This window comes from Rhinolophus hipposideros, assembly GCF_964194185.1.
Source record: "Rhinolophus hipposideros genome assembly, contig: HAP1_SCAFFOLD_642, whole genome shotgun sequence".
NCBI lineage: Eukaryota > Metazoa > Chordata > Mammalia > Chiroptera > Rhinolophidae > Rhinolophus > Rhinolophus hipposideros.
In genome coordinates, this window is record NW_027669247.1 from 1 (window position 1) to 18,227 (window position 18,227).

Here is an 18,227-nt window from a genome sequence, read left to right on the forward strand (position 1 = left end):
TGGAAACATCTAATATATGTGTGATTGTGGTTCCAGAAAAAAGAAGAGAGAATTGGAATAGAAGCAATGTTTGAAGAGACAGTGTCTAAGAATTTTCCCAAAGAGACATCAAATCACACATTCAAGTTTATGGACCCTAAGCAAAATTAATGCAGGAAAAACTGCATCTAGAGACATCATTTTAAAATGAAAGACTAAAACAAAGAGAAAATTTGCAAGCAGGCAGAGGGAAAAAAATCCTTGCCTTCAAAGGATAATATTAAGAATTATAGACAACTTTTCAACCCAAATTGTGAAAGTCAAAATATAATGGAATGACATCTGTCTAGCACTGAAAGTAAACATCTACCTACCTAAAATTCTAAACCAGATGAAAACACCCTGCAAGTACAGAGGCAAAAAAAAAGTGTTTTCAGGTGAATCAATCTGTTTTCTTGATCATGAAAACAGGCACTGCAAATACTTTTTTGTAATAAAGTGGTTTTAGAAATTTAACACAGGAATTGGGGCTTACGAGTGTGGGAGGATTGGGGGCTGTATGATATGGAAGGGTACTGCTGGAGGATCAGAGAAAGAGTCACCCACTACTTTAGTCTGAAGGGCCACATAACAAACACTAAAAGCAAACTAAACAAGCAAATACCTCTAAAACACAAAGCTGGAGGATTTAACTTAATATCAAGACTTATTATAAAACTTCATTGATTAACACAGTGTGGTGTGGACACAAGAGAAGATAAATATTTACACTGAATAGTAAATAGAGAGTCTAGAAATGGACCCACTCTTACATGGACAACTTTAAAGCTCTCAGCTCTGCTCCTGGCTGGGGTGAAGGGAGTAGAGATTTTTATGACCGTTTTCATGGGCTCGGTGGGACACATGGAACCATGAGGTGGCATGACAGACACAAGTGGCTCCAGTGATCTTTTCACTATAGGGTCCTGTGAGTTCATGGAAGCTGTTCCTGGCCAGAGGCTTAGGCCCAACATTCAAAGCCTAGTTACCTGCAACTGAAGACAAAATAAATGTATCTGGGGCTCTATAGCATTACAAAGATGGCTCAAGACCCACTGGAGAGAGCATCACAAGATCTTTAAAAACATAAATTTTAGGGAGCTGTTGACTTACTGTGAAAGTGATCAGGTTCTTCCAGATGGTTAAAAGGTCCAAGTGGCGTAAAAATACATCTGGAATCTCCAGTTGGAAAGAATCTTACTTAAACCACAGGTGATTGAAAGGGACAGCTTAAGAAGGGAGGGAAGAAGCAACACAGGAAATGATCACTGACAATGATGTTTTGTGGAGAAAAGCTCCAGGGCTCTGACTCACATGAGCCTCTGCAGTTTCAGCGCTGATCCCTGGGCCAGGGAGTTCCTTTTAGTGACACAATGTCATAGCAAATGTCCCTACAGAAAGAATGGTCTTGCCCTCCAGATGACACCTTTCATGTCCAGGCAAAGTGCCCAAAGCATCTCCATCCACACCTTTGGGTTTTGAAGCAGTGCTACCTACAGGGTTTCACTGGGAGGGGTCAGATCTGACACCTACACCAGTGGTCACTTGGGATTTGGACATTCCCCAGAGATGAGCTGTGCTCTGAGGAAATAAAGGACAGCCTTGATGGCTGGGGCAGCCAAAAGGGTGGAGTGGGAAAGAAGCACGAATGTTCACTGAGCTCCTACTGGATGACGACAGCCCTTTACACTCAGGACCTCATAGGGTTTTCACAACAATTCTGTAAAATGGGTTCTATACTTTCCATTTTGAAGAAGAAAGTAAGTCACAGAGGGATCAAGCAATGAGTCCAAGGCCGCCCGACCAGCGGGAGGGTGTAAGAATTCACTAGAGTCTAGAAGTCTTACTTCCCCAAGGAGAGAGGAAAGGAGGAAGACTGAAGAAAAACTGCTGTCTGCACAGCTTGGAGTAGATCGGGGTCCCTCCCACTAAAGTGTCACACACAATTTGTGTACCTTTATACCGTGTCCTTCACCAAGCTGGTTTCTTCCCTACCTCTGAGTCTTTACCTCGAAATTCCACCAGGTGACATCACTTTCCCCTGTAGGGGAGGAAAAATAATTTTCCACCTACCCTTCTAAGTTCTTCTGGCTGGTCTAATAATCAAATTGACATGAGACAGATTCACAGAAGAAAATAACCAAATGTATGACATATGCACATATGGGGTTCCATAAGAATGTGGTTCTTGAGGACGTATGAGGCAGATGAGGCTTCTATGCCATCTGGACTAAAGAGAGGAAGGCAAAGGGAAGGCAGGCAACTCACAGGTAGCTGAGAAAGAGCAAAGATAGTGTGGACAGATTCTTGTCAGGCCAGCCGAAACAGTGCAAAACAGAAGGGAGTTGAACAAAGAGTCTTTGTTAGATTCCTCTCTGTCTGCCACAATTAGTTTGCTTTACGTTAACCTTTAATCTCGTTTTTCTATCTGAATTCCTTTAGGCAGGTAAGAAGGAGGGTCAAAATTTCTTTCTGAGTCTTTTGTTTCTTAAAAATAACCAGCTTAAAATAATCAATATCCCAAAAAGGCCTATTTTGAGGTGGCAAACTACTTCCCTTCACCTCTGACAGCATTAAGTTAGTAAAAGGGTTATGTTATGCTGTTTATTTGGGGTCAGTCGGTCTCAGGTAATGTCAGTACATAGATGAGTGGACGTCCCTCCCGCATTAAGGGCTACTTAAACCATCACTTTCCACCCGTGCTTCTGGGGCTTCCCCTGTAATCTTCCCCAAATGCTCCTGCTCATGGGGTTTCTTCCTGCTCTTCCCCCTCCAGCCCCCGAGAGTCAGGTCCTTGCAGAGGAGCAGCCAGGAGACTGTGGAAGAATGGCTTTTGGGTTGTGCTCCTGAGAGGAGGTGTGGCAGAGAGGTCAAGGATAGGGGCTATGGAGCCCTATAGCTTGGGTTCAAATCCAGGCTCTGTTATAGGCTAGCAAATTGTGCCTTTGTTTCCCCACCTGTAAGATGGAGACATAGCAGAAATTACTTCTCCTGATTGCTGGGAGTGCTAAGTTTGTTGATATCTGTCAGCTGCCTGTAAGTGTCCAGGACATAGTAAGTGTACAGTGTACTTTTGCAAGGAGACATGGTGCACAGAGAGGGAGACCGACGGGGGGGTTGTTCCGCAGTTCTATGATTACCATGCCTGGGCCACAGCAGAGAGTTAATAAATACATGTAGGCCATTGACTACCTTGAGATGACAGAAGAGATGACAGAGGGGTATCTTTCAGTTGCAGTTTCCCTTCATAGGATGAAAGCGAGCACATTACAGCCTTCAGCTTAAATCCAGCTTCGTCACCGAGCACTCCACTTAGTCACCATCAGAGGACCTAGCTGCCCTTTCACATGCAACATAGGGACTTTCCTGGGTATATTCTTGTCCACAGAAAACTTGACCTCCCTGTCTTCTATAGTGTATACTTTACTTACTTGTTTTGTTTACCGTCTGCTTTCTCCCCACCAGAATGCAATCCCCATGAGGTCAGAGTTTATTGTCTGTTTTGTTCACGTCTCCATTCCCAGGGCCTAAAACAGTACCTGGCACAGGCTGGGGGTTCAGTCAATCTGGTTGAAGTGGTGAATGGTGTGCCCCAATAGCCTACATGGAGCCCACGTCATGACTGTCCACACTCTCTAATATAAGTACGCGTTGATGTCCATCTCCTCTGCAAGTCTGTGAGTCCCATGAGGATGGGTGTTTGTCAAGTTCCCCACTCCACTCTCAGAATCTTCCAGAATGCCTGACCCAATGTAAGATGTTTGATTAAGGGTCTTCCGTAATACTTTTGGCTTGCATGTCCCGTGGAAAGTCAGTCACTTGTTTCTGCAGGAGCCATTTCCACTGCTGGACAGGTTAGGGCAGATCTTTAAGTGCTTGAATATAGTTATTACTCAATTTTTAGTTCAAAGCAACAAAAAGGTATTGTGCCTGGCAGGTTGCTCCGAATGTAGGCTGGGCCTTCGGTAGTTCCTTCCTTTCTGATAAGGGAAGTGGGGTCCACAGACCCAATAGGCAGGCAGGGCAGGGTGGGGAGGGGTTATAGAGGGTCAAGGGGGGCTGGCTGTGATGTGGGATCACGTGTGCTGGTGGCCTGGTGGAGGAGGGATGTGGGGAGGATGAGAATGGGGCATGTGGTCAGGATGGACCTCACCATGGAGTGCCTTCCTGCCTGCCCCTCACCCTGGGTTTGGTCTGACCCATGCCTGGCTGTCAGATGATTTCCCCAGGCACCACTTTATCCACATCCACACCTGCCCACGAGCCTACAGGCACTCCCCATTGTCTGCAGGACAACGTTCCCCACCTTTACCCTGACATCCAAAGCCTCCATCCTTTTACCTCCGAGTAGCTCTCCAGCATTACCTTCCACTGTGACCCTCCATGAACTTGCTATTGCTGCAAAGCAGGTTTGCTCTTGTTTTGTCAGAATCTACCCTTTTCTTTCTTTCCCTAGAGTCCTTTGCCCACAGCATGTCTCCCCCACCGTCCCCCAGACTGACTTACCCTCTTTCCCTTTGTTTAAGACCCACCTGATTTTCAAATCCAACTCAGGTCTTACCAATGTGGGGTGGGTGTTGGGGGATGGTGTACTACCAATGATGCTTTTGTGTGTGACTTCTTCCTGTACTTGCACCACTTCTAGCCCCCTCAAGGTCCTGGCACCAACGTCATTGTGGGGATGGGTATTGTCACATGCATGGTACACACATGCAGCTAAGTTGGCATACCTTTGTGTTTCGCCACTAGTTTCAGGCAGATGCCTCTTTAAGACTGGAGGGACACACTTGTGGGAGTGGGACTTCCAACCTCTGAAGGACGCTCCATTGTAATCAAATACCACCCCCAATTCGTCCCACAACCAAAAATATGGCGACACCCATTGCCATCTGGCCATGTTGACTCTCTCACTTCTTTTGGTCTTGGGGTTGCCCGTGGGCTTGTCACCTCCCATGTTGGACTGGCTCATCCTCGCACCACCTTCTCTTCAGGAAGTTGGTATGGTGTGGGGCCTACGCCCTCCCCCTTGCCCTGGCACCCTTCTCCACTGATAGTGATTAGCCAATGACATTTCGGGATGACCTCACTTTGCTGTACAGCCAACATCGGCCACTGTGAACGGAGAGACGCTTATTCCTCCTGATGTCCTTTGTGCCTTTTCCTGGGATCCTTCCCCAGTGGACACTTGGGAAAGACCCACGGTGGTGACAGTGGTGGGGGTTATCTCCCAGAAAGCTTTAACATGAGGCTGTTCTCATTGTCAACTTTCTAACCATAGTTGACCCCAGATTCAAGGAGATTGTAGAGCAAATGGCTAAAATGGAGTGGACCCTCCTTGTAAGCATTGCTGTTCAGTGTTCACGAAACCCAAGGTCCACTTTATTAGGATCTTTGCACACTGAGGAACTCATCCTCATAGCAGCCCATGATTCCAGCTGCTGCTGGCTTCCTGTTTGGTTAGCGGGGGAGAGACAAGCCCACCCCAAAGCCCCCGGCCTCCCACCAGTCACCCTGCAGCTGGGTTGACGACTTTTCCCAGGAATAGTAAGCTCTGGGTGGTCACCTCCCAAAGCAGCACCAGGAAGGGCCTGTTGAAATGGGCGTGTGGGGCCGATGTTGTGTTCAGAGACTGGAGTTGGGAGAGGAGGCCTGAGGCAGCCCCTGCCTCAGTTCCCCGCTCACTCATGTCCACGGCCGCCTTGTGTGACACCTAGAAGGAGAGAGGAGGGGCACAAACAGCATCAGCTCAGGGCACTTCAAGGGCACAGATTCTACCTCGAGCAGCACTAAGGTGGAGGCAGAGGCACCCCATTCAGGCCTCACAGGCCTACCTCCCAAGAAAGAAACTCCAGCCTGTATTTTACTTCCCTCCTCTCCCCACTTCTACCCCTCTGTCATATCTGGGAGGCTCACCCTGAGGGTGTGTTTGCTCTCTGATGGGGAGACAAATGGGCTTGAGCAGGGCTGAGGGCCGCAAGCATGAGCCAGGCTGCAAAAACCCAACAGCATCTTTTAGGTCACTGGGGTACATGTGGCCCAGGCCCGAGTGTCCTTTTCTGCTGCGAGCTGCACTCCCCTTCTCTAAGCCTCAGTTTTCTCATTTTTTTAAATGGCTTGCTCAGCCTAATTCAGTGGTTTTCAAACGAATTCAGTGGGACCAGGCTGCCTGATGTGTCGAGCCCTCTACTGACCTCTGTGAGAGAAATTCCTTTTTTAAACAAAACTCATTGTTACACAGCTTCTTAAGAAGAAAGGATTCTGAGGCTTTAAAAAAGTTGAAAAACTTTGGCCTTGACGATCACCTTTCATTTATAAAAAGCCCCATGAAGAGATAAATCTGGCATTTAAGGTCACTGTGAAAGAGAAATTCTTTAAAAGGTGAAATAATTTCTTTCCCTTCTTGCTCACCCTCTCCACCATGAGTGTGCATGTATGCACACACACATGCACACGCGTGTGCACACACACAATATCACATCCTGGCTGTCTCGGTTTCACATCTCAAATCTCAGCTGGTCTTTCCCAAATAAAAGACAGAATACTTTCATTATGAAATTCCTAGCCAAGACGCAAATGACAATCACTGACTCCATTCTAGAACAAAAAAGGATAACTGAAGAGAAGGGAAGGGATTTGGCTGCCTTCCCTCCTGTGGGAAAATGCATTACTCGTCCCCAATATGAACTCTCCCTTCCTATTAGGGATTATCGAGCCTCGCTCATGCCCTGGGACTAGCGATGCCGCCTGCAGGAGGGGAACACAGACCCACCCACCCAACTGACGTCTGTCGTGATGGTGGGACTGGTTTTAGCCAGTGACACGTGAGTGGCCTTGACATAGGCTGTCCGTGAAGGGAAGTGTTAAGAGCCATTGCACATTTGCTCTTGCTGTTTTCCCCACTGTTGTGGAATGGCATGTCCCAAATAGGGTCCTCTCCTTTAAGCAACATCCTGAAAGGAAGAAGCCACGTGAGGCAGATCTATAGCCAGATGGTGGTGACACACCTCTGACCTGTAAACGAACAGGAAATAAGCCTCTGTTCTGATAAGGCTGTGAGATTCTGGGGTTGTTACTACAGTGAGGCTCACAGCTGCACCTCCTGTTCACACCCCTGCTAGTGTCTCTGGCTCTAACAAAGGCAGATCGTATCACTGCCTGCCCTACGAGGAAGCATAAGAGGTGAAAACAAAACTAGTCCCACACCTGGGGAAATTCTGGCTCTGTGGGTGACCCTGAATATGTGCCTACTTGATTCAGGGCTCTGTGTACCTGCCCTGAAGATTATAGAGGGAGGTGGAAAGGGAGCTGCCCGTAAAAAGAAGCCTTAACGTTTGTGATATTAAAAAGCCAGGCTAGGAAATAAAAGGGGGAACTTGACTTTCAAGCAAACACTTTCTGTCAAAGGAGAAAAGACCCTCCCCCCCACCGCCACACACATAATATCCACGTTCACCACCTTACCCTGGAGATGGTTTTGTTGAGCTGCTCAGAGATTCCTGATAAGTCAGCTTCCAAGTTGAATATGTCAGTGAGACCAATGTGGGGAAGTATGTCTTCCAGGTTGTATGTTCCAGAAATGGAAAACTTTGGCAAATGTAAGTCCAACAGACTGGAGAGAGAATCAGACAGAGGAGGGGCGCTACTTCCTTACCTGTACTTCTCGTGCCCTAAGCTCTGGGAAGGAGGGTGTTTCCCACAGTGCAGGGAACCAGTCGTCCCATGACACTACCTGCTAGGCCAGAACATTCCATGTCCCAGAACCCCCTTCTCTTCAGACCTTACAGACCTCTTGTGACCTCTTCACAGACCTCTTCAGACCTCTCGTGTCTGGATCTGAGAAGAACCCTGTGTTCTCAGCCATCTATCTTCATCTTCGGCACACTGATGGAGGGCTTTCTAGATGTCTGGCATTGGGTTAGAGTTTTTACAAAGTTTGACTGACCAGATCCACATGATAACCATGTAAGATAAATACTGTTCACATTTCCCTCCCTCTACATCTGATTCGTCAGCAAGTTCTGTTGGCCAAACTTCTGAACTACATACTAAACCCATCTATTGGCAACCACCCTGACACATGCCACTGTCATTTCCCACCTGTCTGAGCTTCAGGGATCCGATGAGAGATGGTGTATGTAAAGTGTGGGCATGAAACCAGTAGAATAACTCTCCCTCCTGTTACTGGTATGTCTTTCCCATCAGACCACCACATTCGCTGGGTTAAGTTCGCAAGTTTCTTTTGGCACAGAGCAAAGCTATCCTTTTCTTCTTGGGATTATTCTTCTTAATTATTGTTTGACAGTTACCGGGCACCTGCCAGCTTGGTTAGTGAATAGCCAGTTTGGAAACTTCTGTCTCCAAAGAATTCAAGTTGGAGACCCTAATTCAGGTAAAGGAATCATTACCAGTTTAACTCCTGGGGCAGTATAAGGGTCCAGATGCCTAAGTAAAGTGGGAGGCAGTTGGAAGTTGAGGGTTAAACTGAAGAGGAGGAAATGGAGGTGGCGAACAGGCAGCACTTAGAGTGTAGGCCCTACCATTGAGGGGGTTTGAGTAGAAGGTAGCAGAAGAGTACTGGTGGACAACTCAACACAGAGTAGGTGTTCAACCAGCGTCAATGAAGAATGAACAATTACCAGGAAGTGTGATTTCCCTAGGCAACCTTACCTTCCTCACAGCCCAATGGAGGGAGAGCTGGCAGTCTGAAATTTTCATGCCTGAAAACCCATTAAAATGCTGCTATAATATTATAATCCTGGCATAAGAAACAGTAATGGGAAGCATCTGAGATTTAGAAAAGTAAGTTGGGTTGGTCTTGCTTCTTGAAGGTCAAAGTGAGAGGTCAAAACAGACCCTTCCTGAAGGAAAATCTGTTGGTCCTACGGTACTTCCTTCTGAGAGGGGAATGGGTCCACTCACCCCGAGGGAGCCTACGGGACTGGAATCCGAAACTGACCAGAGCTATGGAGCTTCCTAGACAACAGGGATACTTCCTTACATCCTGGCCTCTGTCCTTGACCTGTATCTTTTCTTTGGTATTTGAATCTCTGCCCAACCATGAAACACCATTTCTGTCTCTGCTACTTCAGTGATGTTGGGGTGCTGAGGGAAGGCTCCTGTGGGCATGAGGGTAACTGGTGCCTATCAGGTGGTAGTAGATTTAAAATGGCCATCAAGGGTCCTGGAAAAACACACTGTGCCCCAATATTCCCCAATTAAAAAAAAAAGATGGCCATCAAGAGGTTTGGTCTATACCTTGCCCCTCGAATCTGGGTGGATTCTTTGACTGCTCTGATCAAAAGGATATGGCAGAAGCGACACTTCCAAGCCCAACCTTAAGAGAGCAGGTGTTTTCACTTCCTATCTTTTGGGACACTTTTTCTTGGAGCCCTGAGCTGCCATATAACGATATCAACTAGGCTGAGATGCTGCTCAGAAGACCCAGCTTGCTTCATGGAGATGCTGCATGGAGATAGAGAGGCCTGCTCAGCCTTAGCTGTGCCCACCACCCAGCCCAGGCACCAGACATCGGAGTGGAGGAGCCCGCAATGCTCCAGGCCTGGCCACCATCTGACCCCAACACAGAAGACACCCCAGGTTAGAACTGCCCAGCTAGTCTGGTCCACCCACAGACTCGAGAGAGACAATAGATGTTCTTTTTCAAGCCATTCCATTTTGGGGTGGTCTGTTATGCAGCACGAGGTAATTACAACTCAAGGCCAGATTTATCCCAGAGCACCCCATAAAGGAAGATACACCCCAAGAAAGGGCTGGCTTGTGAAGGGGATCAAGGCAAACCAGAGAAGACTGAAATTACTGTGAGAAAACTACAAACCAGAAAGCAAGTGACACAGAAGTGGGTAGGACTGAGGTCCCATAAAACTGGCATTTCATTTTTACAGTGCTCTTCTTGGCATTTGTCTTCAAGGAATTTTAACTAAGAAAGATGGATTTTTAAGAAATACACACTGTTCTGCATGTGTTATAATTATTTTTAATAATTGTCCTTTTTCTGATTTTTATGTCTTCACTTAACTACCTTCTGATAGTAAATTATTATTTGGGGGAAGGGAGAAGCAAAAGGAAAGGAGAATGGCAGAAATATGGCCAGGAAGGATAATCCTGATTAATGACCCATGAATACTTCTCATATACCAGGTAGGACTCCCAGTGTTCTCTATGTATTAACTCCAGGAATCCTCCAAGCGACCCAATGTGGCACTTCTCATGGCCTCATTTTACAGTGGAGGAAATCTGTGGCCCAAAAGGTGAAAAAATTACCCAAGAATACAGAGTTGGTTAAGAGCCCAGGAGTTGGACTCTTGCAACTGGAGGTGACAAGAACTGCTCGGGTTCTGGAACAAGGTCTGCAGGAGTTGTGCCACCCTGACACTTACCTGGGCAGGAGCAGTTGGCCCCATTTCCTCAGGGTCTCAGGCTGCAGGGTGGCCTCCACCTGCTCCATTTTCCCTGGGTCAGGAAGGATGAGCAGGGCCAGGGCATTTCCGCTGTATTCTATCTGGAGGACGGTGCAAGCCATCTCCTGGTCGTAGAAGAACCTATGCATTTCCTTTTGGTGCATCATGGGGATGCGGAGGGAAGTCCTCTCATCCACAAAGAAGCTCGCTTGCTTCTGGGTCTGGTAGTGATTGAAAGGATGCTTCCACTTGGCTTAGGACACAAAACGCATAGAACCATGAGAGCACAGGCCAAGGGAGCAGCTCTGACAGACATAGGCTAAGCCACACTGGTTTGGTGACTTCCTCTTGGGTATATAAGTATGAGGCAAAGAAGTGGCATGGATACAGAATCAGGAGGCCAGAATGGAGGTCTGGTTCAGCCACCAGAGCAAGTCCCCGAGTGTGAGCTTTAATGGCCCAGGATTTTGTTCCATTTCAGAGCAACTTAATGTTCAAGAGGCAAAAAAGGTAGTATTTCAATCTACTAAGCACCTTCCATGTGTGAGGCACGATCTCTTTATATCTCCATCAAAATTGCTATTAAACAAATATGATCTCCATAGTAGAGATGAGAAATTGCATCTCTGTGAATTTATGGAAACATTCCAAGTTTGTGAAGTGGTAGAGCGGAGATTGGGCCTGACTCTGGCTGCACAGCTCAGGTTCTTTGCAAACACTGAGTCGACCTCTAGACAAAGATGCCTCTAGCCAACAACAACCATCTACAGAGAAGCTGGAGAGCCACCCTCTACCTCCCAACTCCCTACCAGTCAAACTGGAAAAAAGAAAGAATTCAGTGAATGAAATGTAATATATAATGCAAAAGCCCATTAAGTCATAGTTAGAAATGCAGAATTTGGTGGTCACTATCTTATCCATGTGTATAGTATCTTCTCTTTCTACTTATGTCCCTGCCTACAACCACCTCCTAACTTGGCCTCTTGAAAGCACTGGTCTTGGTGGTAGGAGGAAGGAGCTGGCTCATCTTGTCTCCTGCATCCATACCCAATCAGTGACCAAGTATTTCTGATTCCATCTCCAGAGCCACACCTTTTTTCAAGGCCACCGTCTTACTTACTTTGGACCACTTTAAGAACATCTTACCTGTGTCTACACTGCCACCCTTACTCCCCTCCAAACATTTTCCAAATTGTAGCCAGACTGATCTTTCTAAAAGAGATGTGGTCACTTCACTGCTTCAAATTTTCTGGTAACCCTGGGGTCCTACAGATAAAATCTAGGATTCTCAACATAGTTCCTGCTTGTCTTTGCATTGCAACTCTCAGCTCCCCCTACCCCAGGCATTTCCCTATTGGTTCTGTGTTTCAGTCAAACTAAATTTGTTTCGTGTCCCTGAAAATGCAATGATATCTCTTCTGCTCGGACTTCTGCACATTCTGTTGTTTCAATCTGAATAACCTTCTCTCCACGTCTCCTACAGTTTCTTTGCCTGAGTAAATCCAACTCATTCTTCATGTCTCAGATTATATTCCTTCTCTTCCAGGAAGGCTTCCCTTACTCCCCCAGTCTGCATAAGTGTCTCTTTTAAGAGCTCCAGGCACCCAAACCTACTCGAGCAGAGCTTCACTTTTCTACTGAGTTGTAGTTGCCTTTTTATAACTCATGGGACTGTGAGCTACACAGGGTGGGAAAACTATCTTGTTCATAAATGTCCCCTAGAGGCTCACACAGTTCCTGTGATGTAGTCAGTATTTAATATATGACCTTTAATGAATGAATGAATGAATGAATGAATGAATGAATGAATAGCATTCCTAGAGGCCTCAAATAGGAGACCTAAGTTAACTTGAAATGATTTATTCAGCAAACTTTTCAGGTATACTTAGTCCTGTGTCAGACTCTGAAAAATCAAAGACAATTAAGACTCAGGCCTTTGAGACCTCTGGTCAGGATCACAGACTGAATTAAAGCAGGAAAACCTGTTTTTTTCTGCTTAAACACTTATACATTCTGGATAAAATAATGGAAAAATAAACAAATAGTTCTCAGCTCAAAAATAAAAAGCAAAGCTTCCAGAAACAAACCAAAAATGCATAGTTCTGATCTGGAGCTAGTATCATCTGGCTCAAGGGTTATCAGAATCCGTATGCAGCTCTTAGGGGTGGTGGTTAATGTCTTCTCAGGGGTAACTCAGCCTGATAAAACTCAGGCTCTGGGAACTGAGCTCTCTACAAATAGTCAGGCGTTATGAAAGGCAATCCCTTCCTTATCTGGGAAGCCTGGATTGAAAAACTGCCCAGCAGCCCAGAGATAAGATAGGATAGGTCACCACATTTCCAAGGCTAGAAGGGAAAGAGTCACCTACTCTATTTTCTTTGTTTGCATTACTCACTCAGCACAGGAACTCTGCAACCTAGAAATTACTATAGAACTAGTGAAACCAATAGGACTAGACCAGAAGAAAATGTGAATTTGTCCCCCAGAGACGTTTCCACAATAGGCCATAAGTCTCTCTCTTTCTCTCTCTCTCTCTCTCTCTCTCTCTCTCTCTCTCTCTCTCTCTCTCTCTCTCTCTCTCACACACACACACACACACACACACACACAATTTCAAAGGTGAAAATTTCAATCCTTTCTTAGAATCAGCAGGGCCAATAAAACCAAAAACTTACAATTGAAGATCTGCAGATAACAGAATAATCTGAAAGAAACTTTTGAAGTGTGTTTTTTCAAAAAGGAACGAATAAAATTTATAAGCAAAGAACAAGTCATTATGACAAAATAACAGGTAGGTCTGAGAAAAATAGGAATTCTTAAAATGAAAATATAGTCAGTGAAATTAAAAACTCCGTGGATGGGTTAAACAATAGATTAGACATAGTTCATAACAGAATTACAAATGGGATCTGGAGCTGAAGAAGTCACCCAGATGGGGTGTGCTGGAGTGCCAGAAAGCATGAAATGGAGGCATATCAAAGGGACACAGGAACCAAATAAAAGAACTCCCAATGGCCAACTTTGGAAAATTTTGAGCAACACAGTAAAGTAGCATTGGATTATAATCCAAAGTATGAAATAAATATCATAACTTTATACTTATATGAGTAAATGTTTCAATAACTGAATGTGGGAGAAGAGACAAATCTCCCATGCAGGAGAATTCCCAATAATTAATGTAGATTCTTCTCCCTCAGGGACCTGGAGCACACTCTCCTCCATGCATGTGTATAATACATAGTGACTTCCTTCAAAGGATGGAAAGGCAGGGAAAGGATAACTTTCCAGTGGAGAAATCTGACAATTATTACCTCAGCCAAGGGATCAAGGTGAACATCAACATGAATAAGTCATGCTGATACTATGTGTCCTTGACATGATGGGATAAGAATGGTACCTTACCTCTGGTTTTCCTCCCCAACTCTCGTAACCACAGTCTTAACCGTGGGAAAAACATCACACACATCCCAACTGAGGGATATTCTGCAAAATGCTTGGTCAGTACTCTTCACAATTGTCAAGGTCAGTAAAAGCAAGGAAAGTCTGAGCAACTGTCACACAGCCTCTGGGAGGCATGAAAGGAGGGAAACAGGACGAGCAAAGCATTAAAAAGAAATTGAACTGTATCTGCAATGTCATACTTAAAAAAACAAAACTCTGAAGCAAATGGTAAAAAGTTAATATGTGTTCATTCTTCATGGGGGGAGTGTATGGTGGTTTTTAGGTTCTTCTCTGTGTATTTCTGTATGTTTGAAATAGATGATAATACACAAAAATAGAATTTTTCTAAAAAATGAATTATTGATAGAAAAGTGAGATTGAGTGCATAACAAAAAAATCAGAATCAAAATGGAATAGGAAAACACAGGGCAAGAGAAACCAACTATTGATAAATCAAGCAGTGGTATCAGCACATTATTTCAATATATTGAGGTAGTTACCAGAAGAAAGACAGGTGCTTTTCGGGGGCGGGGTTTAGGTGGTGGAGGTGGCACTAACTCTGCCCGAGCCAGGGCTCACCTTTGAAGAAGATGTAGTTCAGAAGGACCATCAGCGTGTCTTCAGTGAGCTCCTGGAGGCAGTCCACCACTTGCCCGTAGGTTTGCTTTCTCACGTAGTCATTAATGTGCCTCCGAGTTGTAGCAGAATCCGAGAAGTTAGCAGAAAAAGCAAAAGCTCCATACAGCTCCCTGATGTTATCCAAAAAGGGTTGCCGAGGCTTGAGCTGCTTGTCCAGGAACAGAGAGTTGCCCACTTTCAGTTCAAGCTTGGGGCTGGGCAGGTCAAGTGTGTGGACGAGGCTCTGAAAGCCCTGGTGGATGTTGGCCTGTGGGGTCTCCGTGAGGTTGAAGCCAAGGCCCTCTAGGATCTGAGTTGAGGTGTTAGCGTGGGCCCCAAGAGAGAGGAGGGCCAGGGTGGTAGAGATGCTCACCGGAGAGAAGAGGATGTTTCCTGGGGTTTCTTCTGCCAGCTGCTTATACAAACGCAAAGCAAAGTTGGTAATGGCGGGTGTGATCGTGTGGTAGGCGGGGGCTGGCTCTGAGAGCTGACCACTGGGCACCCCCAGGCTCTTATGTCCATGGGCAGGAAAGGGCTGACAGTGGACGGAGACCAGGATCCCTGCTCCCAGCAGCCACAGCCGTGCTGGCCCCATCCTCTGAAAACAAGACGCCCAACGCATCACTCTGCTGCATAAACCATGTCATGGCTTCTTGCTGCTTACACACCAAATGCCACATCCAGACTATATCCCAGGAAGGGGCATGGGGGGCACTGCAGAGGATGAGGTGGGGGTGAGCAAGCAGGGCTCCAGACACTCTCCCCCCAGCCTTCGGTCCCAGCAGCCGCCCTTTATCTGCTTTGTGTATTGATACGGCTATAAGATTTCATTGAGAAAAGGACTCCGGGCTATAAAACAAAAGCTTGCACAGTCTTTTCTCCCTGCCTCCCTCCCTGGATGCTCCCTCCTTCCTCCTTGTCTTCTTTCCTCCCTGCTTCCTCCCTTCCTCTCTTCCTCTTCCTTTTTGTTTTTTTTCTTCTTTCTAGCTCTTTCGATCATCCCTTAACATTCAGTGACTGTGGTGGTGCTCAACGTTCTGCAGCAATTGTTCAGGACACTGTGACAACGAACGATGCTTGGCCGCCCTTGCACTTAGGTGTGGCCATTAACTACAGTCTTGCCAACTGGAGGGAGAGGATGATGTGTACACCTGCCGGGACAGGCCCTCAGTGACACGAGAGCCCTGCAGTCTTTGGCCTTCCCTTCGCGGGAGTGTGGATGTGCTGATGAGCCACGGGGGCCTTGAGGATGAGGGCAGCCCACGAAGGGTGGCAAAGCCAGAGGATAGATGGAGCCTGGGAAGCTGAGAGAGCGAGATCAACTCTGCCTCCATCAAACCTCTTATACTGAAGACCTCTTGTCACCTGCAGTGGCTGAAACCTATATCTTAATTGGTGCAGAGATTTGGGAAAGATATCTGTCATGGGTTGAACTGTGTTCCCTCCAAATTCATATGCTAAAGTCCTAACCCCTAGTATCTCAGAGTGTGATCTGGTTTGGAAATAGGGTCGTTGAGATGTAATTAGTTAAGATGACATCATGAGATGGGCCCTAATCCAACCTGACCGGTATCCTTATAAAAAGGGGAAATCTGGACACAGACACACACTCTGGGAGAACGCCATGTGAGAGGATGGCAGAGGAGCACTGAAGACTGCCAGCTGCACCAGGAGCTGGGGGAGAGGCCTGGAGCAGGGCTCCCCCATCCTCAGAAGGAACCTGTCCTCCCGACTCCTTGATCTTGGACTTCCAGCCTTCAGAGCTGTGAGACATAAATTTCTGTTGTTTAAGCCGCCCCATCTGTGGTACTTTGTTATGACAACCCTGGGAAACCGATACTTTATATATTGTGCTTTAAGTTATAAAAGGACCCAGAAGAGCCTCTGATTCACCTCTAGGGGGTCCAGGTGATGCGGGGGCAGGAGACCCCTTGCTTCTGGGCCAGGAATGAGCTCCAGCTTGAGGTGGAACTGCAGTGTGGATAAGGCTTGTCTCTGCTCTCTCTGTGTCTGTCTAGGCCCCCCCTTTCCCTTAAACACATCCTCATATGCGCACAGAGCACACACTGCCACATTGCCACTCAGAGCTCACCTTGATGTCCCCAGTAAGGACAGTATCGTCCCTCTGCTCCCTTCAGCACTGACCCTTCCTTCCCCTGGCCCGTTCCACAACAGCTGTTCCCCTGATGACCATCCCATCTTTGTTTGTCCTGATAATGTTTGTGTCTTAATTAGCACCTTGAATACCTATTGCCCAAACTAGTGGCTTCTGGATCGAGTACACACGCTGTGGTCTTGTGGGAGAGATCATATTTTTGCAGACGGTTCATGGTACCTGGTGCCCTAAATACCCTGCCAAACCCCAAAGGCCAGTTGTCAGGAGGGATGAATGTAACCTCATTATCAGTTATGTTGTAACTCGTTTGCTGGTCAAAGTTCTACAGGCCGAGTCCCAAGGCCAGTGCCTTCCCCCACCACAGCTTGCAGTGAGCTCGCTTAGTACAGTTTCCATTCACGCTGAAAATTCTTTTGAGGGGGGTTTGGAAGAAGAAGTAGAACAATTTAAAAAGTGATCTGCTCCTGGGGAAAATAAGAAATACAACTATGGCAAAACTATTTCTAGTTTATTCTTTTTATCCATTTTCTAGCATGTTGCACCCCAAGAATTCCCAGACTTGCAGAAGGGTCTATTTCGCAAAGAGGACTGGATTGTAAGCAGGGTCCTGGGTTTGAAGTAAGGCTCTGCAGTAACTCACTGTGATGCTGTGCAGAGGAACCCCCTTGAACCTCGGGGGTGTCCCCACTTGCAACGTGCAAAACATAATGCCTACCTTCTTGGGATGGGGCCACTTAAGGATTACAAGACACACAATGTATAAAGCACCCGGTACAGGGAAAGTATTCAGTGTTAATTTTCACCCCTTTCTACTGAGGCTCTTGTCATTATACCCAATTTCTGTCTTTCTCCCTTTTCCAGAAAGATCCCAGAGAAACTTAAGAACTCCCTTAATTAATTATAATATTCCCATTTATTGTTTATTTTGTGGTAAGGTTATTAGATATATTGTATCACTGGTTTCCAACCAGAGATGTTCTCAAATGCAGAGGGAGGAATGAATGGGAAGAGGGGGATGGTACTTTGGATCGTCTCAGAGCTTGGAGAAGCGGGTGCTACTGGAGTTTAGTGGGAGAGAGAAAGCTCTGGAAATGCCAGAACAGTCCCATGCGATGAAGACTGGTCCTGCCCAAATGCCAGCAGTGCCCTTGTTTCGTGTCATTTAGCTGAATCCTTATTGGAACATTGAGACGCAGGTATTATTATCCCTGTGGTACATATGGGGAAACTGAGACTCTGGGTCAAGACGAACACCTGTCAAGAGGCAGGAGCATGATTGCAAGTCCAGACCGGGGCTCTGACGCATGACCCTTTTCATATAACAGAGTCTCTAGTAAATTTGCTATAACAATGTTGTCATTTTGCTTCGGGTTTCATTGTTCTTTTTTTCTTGCCTAACCAGGCATACTGGGAGTTTCCCTCTCAAAGTTTTTCTGAAGACCACGTTTTCATGAAGTTCCTAGTTCCAGCCTTAGAAGCAATACATCATGACATTTTTCCTTTTAGGGGGCTTCGTTCTCCCATCCCCACCGTCAAAGCAAGGGAGGGAGGGAGAGAGAGAGAAAGAGAGAGAGAGAGAGAGAGAGAGAGAGAGAGAGAGAGAGAGAGAGAGAGAG

The 18,227-nt window shown here is 46.3% G+C and overlaps 1 protein-coding gene across 1 annotated transcript; it reads right to left on the reverse strand.

The window, feature by feature from the left end:
* Nucleotides 1-5,524: 5,524 nt before the first annotated feature.
* On the reverse strand, nt 5,525-15,090 carry LOC308495647 (serpin A11-like; the record flags this gene model as incomplete). Its single annotated transcript, XM_081080616.1, has 4 exons — nt 5,525-5,728; nt 7,480-7,627; nt 10,416-10,689; nt 14,457-15,090. 4 exons carry the CDS (start codon nt 15,088-15,090, stop codon nt 5,525-5,527), a joined length of 1,260 nt encoding a protein of 419 aa, XP_080936742.1.
* Nucleotides 15,091-18,227: the final 3,137 nt, after the last annotated feature.